The sequence below is a fragment of the Camellia sinensis genome, chromosome 6 (genome assembly GCF_055761805.1).
Source record: "Camellia sinensis isolate YWXY chromosome 6, ASM5576180v1, whole genome shotgun sequence".
Classification (NCBI taxonomy): domain Eukaryota; kingdom Viridiplantae; phylum Streptophyta; class Magnoliopsida; order Ericales; family Theaceae; genus Camellia; species Camellia sinensis.
Genome location: NC_138966.1, coordinates 165,587,926 through 165,605,028, shown reverse-complemented (window position 1 = coordinate 165,605,028; position 17,103 = coordinate 165,587,926). Strand labels below are relative to the sequence as shown.

At 39.9% G+C, this 17,103-nt stretch overlaps 1 protein-coding gene and 1 pseudogene across 1 annotated transcript; both read left to right on the top strand.

Annotated features, from left to right (window-relative positions):
* Positions 1 to 2,296: 2,296 nt before the first annotated feature.
* LOC145793780 (protein NETWORKED 1A pseudogene) lies at positions 2,297 to 3,049 on the top strand (annotated as a pseudogene).
* Positions 3,050 to 3,637: 588 nt separating this feature from the next.
* LOC114290542 (protein NETWORKED 1A-like) lies at positions 3,638 to 6,100 on the top strand. The gene is made up of 2 exons (XM_028234484.2): positions 3,638 to 4,150; positions 5,051 to 6,100. The coding sequence occupies exons 1-2, from the start codon at positions 3,638 to 3,640 to the stop codon at positions 6,098 to 6,100; spliced, it is 1,563 nt and encodes a 520-aa protein (XP_028090285.2).
* The last annotated feature ends 11,003 nt before the right edge of the window (positions 6,101 to 17,103 follow it).

Genomic DNA, 17,103 nt, shown 5'->3' with positions numbered 1-17,103 from the left:
AAATGTTGTTTATGATTTTTGGTTAATATAATATTCATAATTTGTACAATTAAACTATATAATTTTAAGTAAACTAAAATTGTTTATAAAATTGTTGTTCATATTAAATGAGAAAGGTAAAATTGGGATAAAATTCACCATTATGGAGAATTGAACTTTTGGGCAACATTTTATAAAAAATAGGACTTAGTTGTCCAAAATAAAATTTGATAGGACTCGATGGTAATCTTAAGAGCAAAATAGGACTTATTGATAATTTTTCCAAGAAAAAATTTGATTTGTGGGGTTGCATTTATTGAATCAAAATAGCTCTAGCAAGTAAGGATACCATTGTGCCTACTACTCAACTTTGAGTAGAGTTGATTAAACTCAATTAGCATACAAGTAATATAAGATGTAGGTTTGCAATTGAATCTCGTGATCTTAAGTGTGAGTGAACTTTGTTAGGGTTCCTTGGCCTAGAAGGTAATACCTAAGTTGCATACTTGCAAGTGATATTTCTCTTCTAGAACCACGATTATGTGGTTCAAACCAAGAATCGAGTTTTAGAACCATGTTTTTGCAGAGTAACTCATAATACAGTTTAACCCAAGGCATTGGCATTACTGTTGTGTTTTCAAATTTTAACCTTTTTCCCATGCAAATATGATTCTTGATAGTGCTTTCTTTCTCAATTTTTAGTTTCCATTGATTCCCAAATTGGGATGTATCTCATTTTCAAGCTGAGAAAGAGTTGACAATGCTAGTGTCAAGTTGAAGTCTTATTCGCTGTTTTTCCTATTTTTCAAGTTTTCTGGTATGGCTTACATGCTATAGCTTCCCACCTAAGGTTCTGCAGCCTATATGGAATTCTTAATTTTCTTTTATAAATTATTCTGGTTTTGGTCCATGACAATTAGCGGTTGTTTGGTTTATGGGTTAGCATTAACATGTCCTCGAATGTTATCTTTTCCTACTTTCTATACTATTATTGCTACCTTGTTACAAAGTTGAAATCAGCATGAATGACACTCTTCTTCCAAGAGGTCTAGTAAGTTGCTTCTTGTATTTCATATCATTTCCTATTAGTTTGTATGTTTTTTCATATGATGCTTTGCATTCATTAATGAGAGTACGTAGATCACCTCAGTGCGTTCTAAGAAAATTGATCTAATGGTCATTTGATCCATCTGTCTTTTGTTTTTAACAGTCATAAAAGTTCCAGTCATAATTGGTCCTAATGCTTCCCCTATTTTAATAATAATAAATGCATTTCAGCCTGTTTGAAATCGTATTTTAAGTGTCCCAAATATTGGATGGCCAGTTTTAAAGCCTTTTTTTAGGCCACAATATTAACTCTTCCACATGTGGTTTTCCGAACAGATATGAATGCCAAAGTCAGAGCAATGATCATGCTCATTGAAGAAAATGCAGATTCCTTTGCAAGAAGGGTAGAAATGTACTACAAAAAATGGCCCGAGCTCATGAAACTGGTTGAGGAGTTCTACTGAGCATACCGTGCCTTGGTGGAAAGGTATGATCACACAACGGGGCAGCTCTGCCAGGCCAATCAAACCATGGCAGAACGTGAACCTCACAGACCTGAAATGCCATATCGGTATGAGCATTGCTTGGAGAAAATATCTAAGCTGGAGAGTGAACTCTCTTGTGCTCAAGAGGAAATCAGATGCCTTAACAGTGTGGTTCTGATTGAGACTACAAAGAATAAGAGATATCAAGCTTTAATAGAGCAAGTGGAGTCAGTGGGTTTGAACCCAAAATATATTGCATCATCCGTGAGAGATTTACAAGATGGGAACACAAAGCTGAGACAGATTTGCAAGGAGGACAAAGATGATAAAGAAGCTCTTTTCAAGAAATTAGAGAACATGGAACAACTTTTAGATAAGAATGTTGTTTTGGAGAGTTCGTTGTCAGATTTGAGCAGTGAGTTGAAAGGGTCACAAGCAAATGTCAAGGCATTGCAAGAGTCTTGCCAATCTCTACTTGGTGAAAAATCTGCCCTTGTTTCTGAGAAAGGAGCCCTTCTGTCTGAGTCACAAATTATTACTGAGAATATGTAGAAGATCCTGGAGAAAAACACCGTTCTTGAGAGTTCCCTCTTTGGTGCAAATGTTGAACTTGAAGGTCTGAGGGAAAAATCAAAGAGCTTAGAAGAACTCTGCAAGTCGCTGAATGATGACCAGTCTAATCTTATTGCTGAAAGAGGTACTTTGGTTGTTCAGTTGGACAACGTTGAGCGAAGACTAGAAAACCTGAAAATGAGATTTGCAGTATTGAACAAAAATACGCTGGCATGGAGAAGGAGAAAGAATCCACGCTATCTCAAGTGGAAGAACTAAAGGTGTCTCTAGGTATAGAAAAACAAGAGCGGGCAAGTTTTGCATTGTCAAGTGGGGCACGATTGGCTTGTCTGGAAAACCATATCCAACTCTTGCAAGAAGAAACTAGGTGGAGGAAGAAAGAATTCGAAGAAGAACTTGATAAAGCTATGAATGCCCAGTTCGAGATCTTTGTTTCACAGAAGTTTATACAAGACATGGAACAAAAGAATTACACTCTATTGATGGAGTGTCAGAAACATGTCGAGCCATCCAAATTGACGGAGAAACTGGTTTCAGAGTTAGAGAGTGAAAATCTTGAGCAGCAGGTGGAAGCAGAACTCTTGTTAGATGAAATTGAAAAGCTAAGGATGGGTATATATCATCAAGTGCTCAAGGCTCTTGAAATTGGTCTAGATAATGAACTGGACGATGAGATTGCAAATGAGCAAATATTTGTGCATCGGGTTATAGAGAATATTGAGGATATGAAATGTTCTCTCTCGAATTACGAGGATGATAAGCAGCAGCTGTTGGTTGAGAACTCTGTTCTTCTTACTCTGGTTGGGCAACTGAGATTAGAAGGTGTGGAATTTGGGTCAGAGAAGAAAATCTTAGAGCAGGAGTTCAAAGCCATGACTGAGCAGCTTGTGATGGTGCAAAATGAGAAGCACAGACTTCTAGAGACAAACAGACAGTTGAAATCAGAAGTGAAAATGGGAGATTAACATGCAAACACGGTTAAGGCTGAAATGGAGCGGCTATGTATGCAGCAAGGAGATTTGTAGAGGGCTTACCTTAAATTACAGGGCAAATATTCTCAAGTGCTTGCAGAAAATAGGTCTTTTTTGAAAAATCTCTCGGAGCTAAAGGAAGAGAAATGCATGGCAGAAGAGGAAAACAATTTTATTCTCTTGGAAACATTGGCTCTTGATAACCTGTCGGTGATTTTCAAGAACTTTGGAACTGAAAAATCTACGGAACTAAAATTACTCTGTGAAGATATGCACAATCTTCATGGGGTCAATAGTGACCTTGAAAAGGAGGTTGGTGTATTGAGAGGGGAGTTAGAAATGAAAGAAACGGAAAATTTACTTCTCAAAGATTCAATGAAGAAGTTGGAGGAGGAGCTGCTTGAGGTCAGAGATTTCAATAATCAATTGCGGCACGAAATCTCAACAGGAAAGAATTTCTTGTGTCAGAAGGAAATCAAGCTTTTGGAAGCAGAGGAGAGGCTTAAAGCTACGGAGGATTTGAATTCAGAATTGTGCGGAATTGTGGAAGGACTGAAGAAGTAACATGAGTAATCAATACTCATGAAGGAAAATTTAGAAAAGCACATTTTTGAACTATCTGAAGAAAATACAAGCCAGAACAAAGGAATCGATTGCCTTCGTGAAGTTAATGGAAACTTAGATTCTGAACTGGGTATATTACGGGAAGATGTTGAAGTACACAGAATTAGAGAAGAGAACTTGACTTCGAAGCTGCCAGAGATAGGCAACGATTTTGAAATGTGGGAGGTTGAGGCTACAACATTGCACTTCGATCTTCAAATCTCCGACATCCGTGAAGTTTTGTTTGAAAATAAGTTTAACGAGCTTACTGGAGTATGTGAAACTCTTGAAAACGAAAATGCTTCTAAGACAGTTGAGATAGAACAGATGAAAGAAAGAGTTAGCTTCATGGAGACTGAAATTGGAGGCCTTAAGGCTCAGTTATTTGCATATGCTCCTGCCATAGATTCTCTGAGAGATAACATAGCATCACTTGAGCACAATGTCCTCTCTCCGCTAGAGCTTAACGTTGCTGACAATCAAGAACAAAAGGTATGTTCTTTAGTATAACTTTGACCAGAGAAAGTATTTTTTTTATCCTGAATCAACTTGGTAGAAATTCTCTTAATGTCATCCACACATTTGATGTTTTTTTAATGCAACTAACATAACATGTACAAATTTTACTTTTAGGAATTGGACTTACTTTACCATGTCGATAATAAAGCTAAGTTGCATTAGATGGCAATTGGAACCCATGTGAAATTATATCTTTTATTTTGTTTTTTATCATTATAGTCTAGCGTTTGTGTTTGTAGCATTTGCAATATTTACTTTGAATAGTTGGTACCCTTCGAAGGGTTTCACTCAACGATCACAAATTTTTCTTAATTTTTTGATTTTTTTTCTTTTGGTATCATAAAGTAATGTTGTAAAGAAAATTTTGTTCAAAACCCTTATTGCTCATGATTTCAAAAGTGATTTTTTGTGGTCCTTCATTTCAAATAAAAACACACATCATTGTGCCTCATGATTTTGAAAATACCACTGCCATATGATTCGGTTTTAGTTTTTTTTTTTTTTTTTTTTTTTGTATAAAAATTCTGTTCGTGTAACCATTTTCCCTTTTCTAATACATTTTGGTGATTGATACCATTTAATTGTTGACTTTTGTATTGTTAAATACATGGGAGACTAACATCACATCACTGCATTTTACTTTCCCTCTTAATACCCTGTTAACATTTAATATTTATTGTAGAGAGATTTGAGAATTTCTTCTTGTTCTTGAACTTTCTTTTTAACTCAAAATTTATTAGAACTCGAGCAAGCTGTGCACGTCTTGCAAATTGTTACACCAAGTTCTGTCCATTTGTGCTAGTTGAATGCTCTATTTAATACAGAAAATCTTTAACTAAAACTTGATCCTTCTCTTTCCTGCACATATTCCAGGATGTGGAATTGGTTCATTATCATCAGAGAAGATGTCAAGAACCGATGGAAGATCATAACTCTGCGATACCGAACAGAATTCCAACATTGCAGAATTTACAGACTAGGATGAAAGCAGTTGAAAAGGTTGTAACAGAAGAGAAGAAAAAGCTGGTGATGCAGAAAAGCTTAAACACCAACATCAAGCTAGACGTTGCTTTAAAAGAGTTCAAAGAGTTGAAATCCAACTACCGTGTCTGTCTAAAAAAAGACAAACAAATGGCAGAGATGGAGCTTCGAGATGAGCTCGTTGATAGACTCAAGTTGCAGAAAACAAAACCGGAAATTTCTGAAGTAAGGAATGGGATTCTGATGAAAGATATTCCACTTGATCACGTTTCAGACGGTTCATTGTATGGAATAAGCAGGAGAAGGAATCATGGGGCTGATGATCAGATGCTTGAGTTATGTGACGCTACAGAGGACGGTTGTGGTCTTGATCGAACACTCAAAGAGCCACACAAGCAAGCAAACAAACCAACAGAGGATGATACTCCGTGCCAGGAGTTTGAACATGCGGGGCACAAGAATAAAAATCAATCTTTGGACTTAGAAGTTGAGAAGGAGTTGGGTGTTGATAGATTAGAGGTACCCACGTGTGTTCCTGAGCCGCATCAGGATCAGAACAAGAAAAAGATCTTGGAGAGACTCGATTCAGATGCTCAGATGCTGAAGAACCTTATGATAACAGTAGAAAACCTGAGAAGGAAATTGGAGATGAACAAGAAGAGAAAAAAGGCGAAGAGCATTGATTTTGAGACAGTGAGGGAACAGTTACAAGAAGTTGAGGAAACTATCATGCAGCTCATGGAGGTTAAAGGTCAACTGTCACAAAATATCGAGCAGGGCCCATTGCATTTGGATGGAAATGCTTCACCAGAGTTGGAAGAGGCTGGGGATGTCCAAAGAAAGAGAGTCTTGGAACAAGCACGAAAAAGGTCTGAAAAAGATTGGATGGTTGCAATTGGAGGTTCCAAAAATCCATTATGTCTTGCTGAAACTATTGGATGAAAAGAAAAACAATGAGAAAAGCCGATTTTCCAGGAGCAAAACAACCACTATCCTGAGAGACTTCATTCACAGTGGAAGAAGTAGCCCACGACGGAAAAAGGCTGGTCTTTTCGGGTGTTTCAGACTTCCAACCAATGGAGACGGTAACAATATCAGCTCGTTTAATTAAATTAGCTCTGAATAATCAGTAATCAGTTCTTGAAACGCTCCTTCTACCATTTTAGAAGTGATCATTTCTTGAATTTCTTGGTAGAAACTGTTCCATCTTTAGTTCAGAGGATCTGTATGAATTAGATCTAATCTAATTTAAATAATCTGCTCCTTATGAGCCTCTTTTTTCAACATTTGTGGTGCACTATAAATTATTGTAAGAGTTTGATGCCGTACAAACAAATTTATCTTTGTCCACCATGCCCAAAGATAGATATACTGCAATCACTGTCACCAATTAGGGTTTTGTGTGCTCTGAAAACTCCATAGGCAGCTAGTTTCTGAGGGGATGAAGCTCCATAGGAGGTGGTGTCTTTTTCCATTTTTTTTTTGTTCTTTTCTCCCTACTAGATTGTGACAGATGGTATGCAGGCTGGCAATGTCTAAACATGTATATCCACCGTTGAGTTTTTATCTTTGCACAACTATAGGTATTATTTTATGTGAAATCATGGTGATAATCTCTGGTTCCTATTGCTGAGGGTCTTATGAATCCATCTCTCATGCCATTGCTGAAGCTAAAGCTTGTTTGGTAGCAATCTTAGATTGCATGTTTAGAACATCTTCAATGTCATTTTATTCATTCTTTCAATGTCTAATTTCATTTTATTTTATTTTTTTGCATAACTACCACTGTCTTGCTCCGTATGTTTCCATGCAAAATCATTTTGACAAAAAAAAGTTTCACATTTTTTTCCAAAGACCTTTTCTTGCTTCTGATTGCATCTTTAATACTGATAGTTGTATTCGTAGTAGTGGTACAGAGGCAGTGGTGGAATGTGGCAGTTATGGGGTGGTAGTAGTGGAATAGAGGTAGAGGTGGTGATAGCGATGGTGATGAAGGTTGTTGGGAGGTAGTGATGGTGGATGGATAGAAGTTTGATGATATTGATAAGATTTTAGGCTGGAAAACTTTGTAAAAGGAAAACATTTTTTGTCACGTAAGTATTTTTTTGATTGATCATAAAAAATATTTTTTTATTAATTTTTGTTTTAATTATACCAAAAGTAAAAAATGCAAAACGTAGGAAAATGAAAAACCAAAAAAAAAAAAATATTCTTGGTGAAACAAAAATCAGTAAATCATTTTACCATAATCAGCAGAAACAAATATATTGATATGGCATATTTGGTTTTGTTAAACTTTGTACCAAATGTGGCATAATATGTAACACAACTATAATTTAGCCATGAATTTACCATTGAAGTTGATTTTGGGAAATCAAGCTAAAAAAAAAAAAACTTTGGCAATATAATTTTGACTTGGGTGAGCTAAAAGCTACCTTTGCCCGAACAAGTAATAAATATCTACTTCTCCAACGTCTAGATAGTTAAGCTTATTTGTCTAATATGGCTTGTTTTGGAAAGATGAAAATAAATAATTTTTTAATTTATTTGTTTACTTTTTAATTTATTCACAAAAATTATTTGGGAAGTGCTAAATAAGCAATTTTTTTAAAATTATTATTATATAAAGTCACATCACTTATAAATTATAAATTTATCATATTACCCTCAAGCATTATTAATGCATTTTTGCCGAAAGCCAAAGATATTTTGATAATTTAACTTGTTGGCTTATTTCTCATTTCTCAAATGAATTTTTGATGAAATAAACAGTTCTTTTCTAAACTTTTTAAAAATAACCCCAATTTTTTTTCTTTCTTTTTTCTCAAATTAAGGCCTTACTTGGGAACAAAGAAAAAAGCAAAACTTTTGACTTATTTCCAAAAAGTCAAAAGAACAATTTATTTCATCAAAAAATTCATTTGAAAAGTGAGAAATAAGTCAACAAGTGAAATTATCAAAATATTCTCGGCTATATGGCTTCTGACAAAAATACAAAAATACATTAATAATGCATGAGGGTAATATGACAAATTTATAATTTTCCAAATGATGTAACACCATATAATAATAATTTTCAAAAAAGCAAAAAAATATTTAAGCCCATTTTGGGAAGTGACAAGACAACTTATTAACTTATTGACTTATTTAGATCACATCACATTTATACTTTTTACAATTTTTTTTGGTAATAAGCAAAAAGCTAACACTTCCCAAATAATTTTGTGAATAATCAAAAAGCAAGAAAATAAACCAAAAAACTAAAACAAGCCTAAAAGCTGTAAGAATAAACTGAACCAAACAATATAGTACAAAATTTCATAATAAAAAAATAATAAAAAGTTATAAATAACTTTGATTAACCAGCACGTGTACCGGACTTGCATTTGATTTCTTAAACTATATTTCATTCCTCATATCAAAGTATAAGAAAAAATTGAAACCAAAATATTTAACTCCAAGGGTGGTTCGCAAATTAGCAAAGGCCGGGGGATTAAGCCCCTAGGTCCTAGGTTCAAAACCCCCCTGGGCCAATCTCCTTGGCGGTAGCACAGTTAGTTAGGAGGTTAGTCTTAAACATTTTATCGTACTTGGTGTGGGTTCAATACTCCCCCGCTGTGTAAGTCTTGACTTAAGGTCGAGGCAAGTTCCCAAGTTTCATCGCACTTGGTGTGGCTTCAATACTCTCCCGCTGTTGACTTAAGGTTGAGGCAAGTTCCCAAGCTTCATCGCACTTGGTGTGGGTTCAATACTCCCCCGCTATGCGAGTTTTGACTTAAGCGGAGCTTGTCTTGGGAGGTCAGGGAAGTTCCTAGGTTATAGTCTCCTAACTCAGAACGGACAACAGAACACCCTGGTGATCGTTTTGACTTAAGCGGAGCTTGTCTTGGGAGGTCAGGGAAGTTCCTAGGTTATAGTCTCCTAACTCAGAACGGACAACAGAACACCCTGGTGATCTTTGCAAGGGGTGCTGCCTTGGACTTGCAGGCGAGTATAAGGATTTTCCTATAACAAAAGAAATAAAAAAAAAAAATAAATAAATGAATGGAATAATCTATATCATGAAATGAATAAATTTAGTGATGTTTATAGCGACCCTGGTCTTTTCCCATTTGATTATTGTATCCGGACTTAGGTTCCGTATATTCTGTCATTGTATAATTGTTGTTGTCGTCCTTTATTTTTCTCATTTGGAGTTATAGGCTGTGTTGGGCAGGTTTGTTTCAGGTTGGTTGGGTTCATAAACCAAGTGTTGCTGTCCAGTTTTTGGGTTGGTCGCTCGAGCGAGGTCTTGGTCGCTCGAGCGAGGGTTGTATTTTGTGTCTGGTGGCTCGAGCCAGATTTTCCTCGCTCGAGCGAGCGATTGCGTCTAGTATAGGCCTGAGGGCAGTGTTTCTTCGCTCGAGCGAGATTTCCTTCGCTCGAGCGAGCATTCTGTCGCTCGAGCGTGCTCCTGGGTTGCAAAACTGAAGCATTGCATTCTTGGCTCGAGCAAGCTTGTCTTCGCTCGATCGAGGGTTTCGTGTGTCTGGTCGCTCGAGCGACCGAGTGTTCGCTCGAGCGAGCCTGTCGGGTTTTTATACGCAGTAGCGGTTTTTAAAACATTTTTTCACATTCTTTTGATCCTAAAAACCCTAGTTCCGAGTTCTCTCTCCCTCTACTCACATTCTTTCTTAGGTTTCATCACCTTTTAGGGTGTTTCTACCCTAGTTGCTTTATTAAAAAGATAGAGTGAGACGAGAGCTTCGTTTTAATCTGAGGGTTTGTAGTTTCGGAGCACTTTGGTTTTGGTTCATCATCTCCATCTTCTCCATTTGGGTTATTTTCTTCGAGGTAGGGATTTCCTACTCCACCTTATAAGTTTTGTTCTAAGTTTTGGTATTTTGATATGTTGGGGGTACTTTGGTAATTTTGGGAAAAACCCTAGTTGTGTTAATAAATTAATTTGCATAATTAATTTAAGGAAATTGGGGAATTTGGTTAAATTCATGAAATTGAGGAATTCATTGATTAAATGGTGTAGTTGGATAATTTAAATCACTCGCCTATTGAATTGTTGATATATTTATTTCGAGCCTAGAAATAACTGTTTTGGGCTATCGGTGGAGGATAGTCATGTTTGTTGTAGACATTGCATGTGGATTAGGGAAAATTGAAACTAATCAATTTGTTTAAGTCATAAATTTAGACTATAGAGTTAATACAGAAAGTACATGTATTGATTGAGCATTACATATGCATATTGTTTGGGAGGAGATAGGGGATGTACTCCACGGTTTAGGGGAAGATAGGGGATGGACCTCTAAACCGGATTTTGTTTGGGAGGAGATAGGGGATGGACTCCATTAGCATCACTATTATGTGTGCTTATTATATCGAAGTGTTTTTACATGTTATTGATACAGCACTAAAATGTGTATCAAACGGGAAGTATGAAGTGTTTTGATATGAGCCTGAGTCTCATCTGTGTTATTGATATTGGAAGTAATGTGAATATGTTATATAGTTCACTGTTGTAAGTTTGGCCAGGTTCTGAGCCTTAATGATAATAATGGGAATTGAAACATGTCATCGACGTTAGTGTCATGAGACTGTATTAAGTTATAATTGATTATCTTGGTTAACCATCTATTGAATGCTATAGCTTTATTCAATGCTTATATTTGGTTTAGTATTTTTCTACTGGGTTGTGGCTCACCCTTTATGGGAACATCATTTTTAGGTTCAGGTGATAAGCTACCTCCAAGGACTTAGCTTGGGAGGATTTGGCTTTTGGATTTGAAGAAGACTATCTTTAGTTAATTGTTTCTATTTGTTAGTGCATGTAAACATTCAAGCCTAGGGCTTTACTTGTATTGAGTTAGAACTCATATTTTTGTGTCCAAGTGTTGGCTTGGAAAGATGTTAGCCCGTAGGGCATTTAATTTGACGTTACATGTAATGCTTTTATTTAGTAATACTCTGATGAATGAATTAATAAATTGTTTTCTTTAAATAATGCATGTCAATGATATATATATATATATAATGGGTTTATTTTGAGGGCGTGACAACTTGGTATCAGAGCGTACCGGGTTTGAATACTTTGGGTACGTGGGAAGTGATTAGTATCACAATGGGTTCGTCTCGTTTGATAGAGACTTAGTGTAATGTTATATGTTTACATGATAACATGTTTATGTGACTATGTGGGTATGGAATGTAGTTCCTAGGATGTTGATTGGACCCTTGAGTTTCTAGTAGTCTTGTTGGAAAGGCACTTGATCAATGCTGCTTCCAACCGGAACTATAGTAACGCTTCGGGACTATCATCATCCAGGAATGAAATTCGTAGGTGCTTATGTGATTATGTGCTTACGTGGAATGAATTATTGTTGTCCAATGCGTTAGGACGCAAGTGTTTAGCTTCGGCACATTTATTAATGTGCTAACGTCTTTGTTTCCTTTATTAGGATGTCAGGACGAGGACGAGGACGTGGTAGGCGTGGTAGGCCGGGTAGGCAGGAGGTGCTTGTGCCAGAGGAGATTCCGGCAGCTCAGGAGGGAATTGGCCAGGCTAGTGTGGCCGAGCCAGTAGGCCAGCAGGCTATGGGCGCTCTAGCCCGAGAGATAGCAGGGGCATTCAGGGAGTCAGTAGGCATTCTCAGAGCTGAGAATCAAGCTCGGGTTGTTGTTGCGGATGCAGGACCTTCCTTTCTGAAGAGGGAGTTCTTCCGGTCTAACCCAGATGAATTTGTGGGTGATCCTAAAGAGCCGCTTAAGGCAGATGAATGGCTCGAACAGACAACGAAGACGTTTGAGATGCTTGGCATCGAAGACAAGGGGTTGAAAGTGACCTTGGCATCTTTCCAGTTGAAGGGGGATGCGGGTCAGTGGTGGAAGTTCACTAAGGGTCGTATAGGAGGTACATGGGAGGCTTTTGTGAATGCTTTCCAGGAGAGGTTCTTATCTCCAGTAGTTAGGGAGAAGCTGAGAGACCAGTTCTGCCAGCTTAAGCAGTCGAGTTCTTCAGTGGCCGAGTTTGAGGCTGCATTTACTAGTTTGTCCAGGTTTGCACCTGAGTTGGTGGCGTCTGAGGAACACCGTTGTATAGAGTTTGAGAAGAAGTTGAGGCGTGGTCTCAAGCTGAGAGTTGGGGGAACTATGATTCGGGATTATGGGCGTATGGTTGATGCTGCGGCCCACATGGAAATCATGATGCAGGAGGAGGATGAAGGACAGAAGGGCTCCAAGAGGAGTCAGGATGGTCAGAGTGATGGTAGGAGACAGAAGGGTTTTAATCCTCAGCAGTCTCAGGGTAGCTTTTCTAGATCGACTTTTCCTGTGCCGAGTGTTAGTTCGGGGAAAGGCAGTCAGGGAGACATTACCTGTTTCAAGTGTGGCCAGCTGGGCCACAAGTCTCCAGTTTGTCCTCAGAGGGGAGGAGTGCAGAGAGCAGCATCATCTTCGGCTCGATCTCAGAGCCAGAGTCAGGGTAGAGGCCAGCCACTCTCGTGTTATCAGTGTGGTTAGCCAGGGCATATGAAGAGGTATTTCCCGCAGTTGGGTGGCACACCTGGTGCATCTGGTTTGAGGCAGATTCAGGGTCAGCAGCCAGCTCAGTCGGGTCAGGCCTCGAGGGCCAATCAGGGGGCTTCATCGTCCTAGTCGGTGCAGCAATCTTATGCTCCTAGGGGTGAGCAGGTTGATCAGAGGTCGTCTGGGCGCGTGTACGCTGTTACCACGCAAGATCTTGTGCCGGCACCATCAGTTGTGAGAGGTACCTTCTTGTTTTACAACTCGGTTGCTAGTGTTTTGATTGATACGGGTGCATCTCATTCCTTTGTGTCTGCTGCATTTGCATCTGTTTTGGAGTTGGAGTTAGCACAGTTAGCATCCCCTATTTGTGTAGTGTCACCTCTTGGGGGTGAATTGATCTTGAACCAAGGTGTCAGGTGTTGTGATATAGAGGTCGCCGATCATAGACTTCCGTTTCCTTTTGTAGTTATGCCCATGAAGGGCTTTGATGTTATTTTGGGTATGGACTGGTTGTCGTCATACCGGGCAGTTATTGATTGCTACCGCCAGAGGGTCACTTGTTGTACCGTGAGCGGGGAGTGTTTTCATTTTCTGGGTGACCGCGTTGGTAGTGTTTTGCCACCGGGGTATGATCTACGAGGGCGGAGTGAGCTTAGTGGTCTACTTGCTAGCTTTGAGAGTGGTGAGGGTAATGAGACCCAGACTGTGTTGCCAAGAGTGGTTTGTGAGTACTCAGACGTCTTTCCCGAGGACCTTGTTGGTTTGCCACCTCACAGAGAGATTGAGTTCTCTATTGACTTAGTGCCCAGCACGGCGCCGATTTCTATGGCACCTTATCGTTTTGCCCCAGCTGAGTTAGTTGAGTTGAAGATCCAACTCCAAGAGTTACTAGATAAGGGCTATATACGTCCTAGTGTTTCGCCATGGGGAGCACCGGCTCCCTTTGTTAAAAAGAAAGGTGGTGCTTTGAGACTTTGTATAGATTACCGGAAATTGAATCGGGCTACGGTTAAGAATAAGTACCCTATGCCTCGTATAGATGATCTGTTCGATCAGTTGAAGGGTTCCCGTTGTTTCTCAAAGATAGACTTGAGATCGGGTTATCATCAGTTAAGAGTCAGGGAGGAGGATATTCCGAAGACGGCATTCCGTATGCGGTATGGCCACTATGAGTTTTTGGTGATGCCATTTGGGCTCACCAATGCACCCGCAGTTTTTATGGATTTGATAAACCGGATATTCCGGGAATTTTTAGATCGTTTTGTAGTCGTCTTCGTGGACGACATCCTTATCTATTCACCTTCCGAGGAGAAGCACAAGGAACACTTGAGAGTGGTGCTTGAGTTACTTAGAGCCCATAAGCTTTATGCTAAGTTTGGGAAGTGTGAGTTCTGGCTAGAAGAGGTCAAGTTCTTAGGCCATGTAGTTTCTGGGGAAGGAGTGTCTGTTGATACATCCAAGACTGAGGCAGTGCAAGATTGGGCACAGCTTAAGAGTGTGTTTGAGATCCGCAGTTTTCTGGGGCTAGCTGGGTATTATCGCCGGTTTGTGAAGGATTTCTCCAGGTTAGCTTCACCTTTGACTAGATTGACTCGGAAGGGAGTCAAGTTTGTATGGAGTGAGACTTGTGAAAAGTCGTTCCAGGAGTTGAAAGTTAGACTGACCACCGCTCTAGTCTTGATTATTTCGGAGAGAGGGTTGGGTTATGCAGTCTATTGTGACGCCTCACGAGAGGGTCTGGGTTGTGTGTTGATGCAAGAAGGGAAAGTAGTTGCCTATGGCTCACGTCAGTTGAAGATCCACGAGAAGAATTACCCTACGCATGATTTAGAGTTGGCAGCTGTGATATTTGCCTTGAAGATTTGGAGGCATTATCTTTATGGTGAGAGGTTCGAGGTATTCTCGGATCATAAGAGTCTGAAATATTGTTTACACAGAAAGACTTGAACTTGAGGCATAGGAGGTGGATGGAGTTTATTGAGGATTATGACTTCGAGTTGCATTATCATCCGGGGAAGGCCAATGTGGTGGCCGATGCCCTTAGCAGGAAATCTATTGGTGACATAGCTAGTATGGCCATCCGGGAATGGGAGATGTTGGGTGCACTTGGGGAGTTTGATTTACTTCTGGGCGAATCCGTTGAGGCTGCGGCCTTGTTTTCTGTTGTTGTACAGCCTACACTTGTGACTCGAGTGTTAGAGGCTCAGAGGGGTGACCTTGAGGTAGAATCCCTCCGTGAGAAGATTTTCGGTGGGAAGGTTGAGAAGGGTTTGACGGTGTATCCCGACCTGAGTGTGAGATACCGAGACCGTCTGTTTGTGCCGGAGTCTTGTCGAGAGGAGGTACTCCGAGAGTTTCATCATTCAGGCCTTGCGGTGCATCCGGGAGGCACTAAGATATATCGGGATTTGGGTTGACAGTTTTGGTGGCGGGGTATGAAGAGAGATGTGGCAGCTTTCGTGTCTAAGTGCCTTACTTGTCAGCAAGTGAAGGCCGAGCATCAGAGGCCAGCGGGTTTGTTACAACCCTTGCCTATTGCTGAGTGGAAGTGGGAGCATGTCACTATGGACTTCGTTGTAGGTCTTCCGAGGACTCAGCGGGGTAGTGATGCTACTTGGGTGGTTGTAGACCGGTTGACTAAGTCGGCGCACTTTATTCCTATGCGTGTTAGAGATTCAGTCGATCATCTGGCCGACTTATATATTCGGGACATAGTGAGGTTGCACGGGGTCCCAGTGACGATCGTCTCAGATAGAGATCCTCGTTTTACTGCCAAGTTGTGGCAGAGTTTACAGAGTGCCTTAGGCACTAAGTTGACCTTTAGCACGGCTTATCATCCTCAGACTGACGGGCAGTCCGAGCGTACTATTCAGATCCTTGAGGATATGCTTCGAGGTTGTGTTCTAGACTTTAGTGGGTCGTGGGAGAGGCACTTGCCGTTGGTGGAGTTTGCCTACAACAATAGTTTTCAGTCTAGTATCGGTATGGCACCGTTTGAGGCCTTGTATGGCCGACCGTGTAGATCTCCTGTTTGTTGGGCCGAGGTGGGTGATGCACCTTTATTGGGTCCGAAGTTGGTGAGGGAAACGACGGAGAAAGTTGAGCTTATCCGTAAGAGGCTTGTTACAGCACAAAGTCGTCAGAAATCTTATGCCGACCGTAGGAGGAGACCTTTGGTGTTTGACATGGGTGATCATGTCTTTCTGAAAATATCACCTAGACGGGGATTGATGAGGTTTGGGAAGAGCGGGAAGTTGTCCCCTCGGTTCATTGGTCCTTTTGAGATCCTTGAGAGGATTGGTGAGGCTGCCTATCGTTTAGCTTTGCCACCGCAGTTGTCCGGAGTACATGACGTGTTTCATGTGAGTATGCTTCGGAAGTATGAGCCGGATCCATCACATGTGTTGGATTGGACTGATTTAGTGGTTGACGAGGATGTCTCGTATGAGGAGAGACCGGTTCGGGTCTTGGATAGGCGAGATCAAGTTTTGCGAGGCAAGACCATCCCTTTGGTAAAAGTTCTGTGGAAACATCACGGAGTGGAGGAAGCCACTTGGGAACGTGAGTTGGAAGTCCGCGAGAAATATCCGGACATGTTTATTAATATATACTCCTGTATTTAGATTTTGTAATATTGTTGGACTTAAGAGCTTTATTTATGTCATAAGTCGGAAAACGTTGATAATGTTTTGGTTTAATGATAGTAGTTTGAAACCTGTCTCATAATGGAAGTAGATTGTAACATTTATATGTTGAATGTGTGGTATACATCATGAAATTGAATATGATATGGAAATGGAAATCACGTATATTGAAATTGTTGAAATTGGAAGGAAAATTGCATATTAATAATGCAGGTTGAGATATATTTGAGATGCCTCTTGATAAGAGATGAAATGACCAGTATTGGGTCAAGTTGTGTACTATTGAATTGTCATTTTTTTATTTAAAAAAAAAAAAAAAAAAAAAAAAAAAAAAAAAAAAAAACCTGTTTTCAAACACTTATGCTTAATTTCGGGGACGAAATTCTTTTAAGGGGGGGAGGTTATAGCGACCCCGGTCTTTTCCCATTTGATTATTGTATCCGGACTTAGGTTCCGTATATTCTGTCATTGTATAATTGTTGTTGTCGTCCTTTATTTTTCTCATTTGGAGTTATAGGCTGTGTTGGGCAGGTTTGTTTCAGGTTGGTTGGGTTCGTAAACCAAGTGTTGCTGTCCAGTTTTTGGGTTGGTCGCTCGAGCGAGGTCTTGGTCGCTCGAGCGAGGGTTGTATTTTGTGTCTGGTGGCTCGAGCCAGATTTTCTTCGCTCGAGCGAGCGATTGAGTCTAGTATAGGCCTGAGGGCAGTGTTTCTTCGCTCGAGCGAGATTTCCTTCGCTCGAGCAAGCATTCTGTCGCTTGAGCGTGCTCCTGGGTTGCAGACCT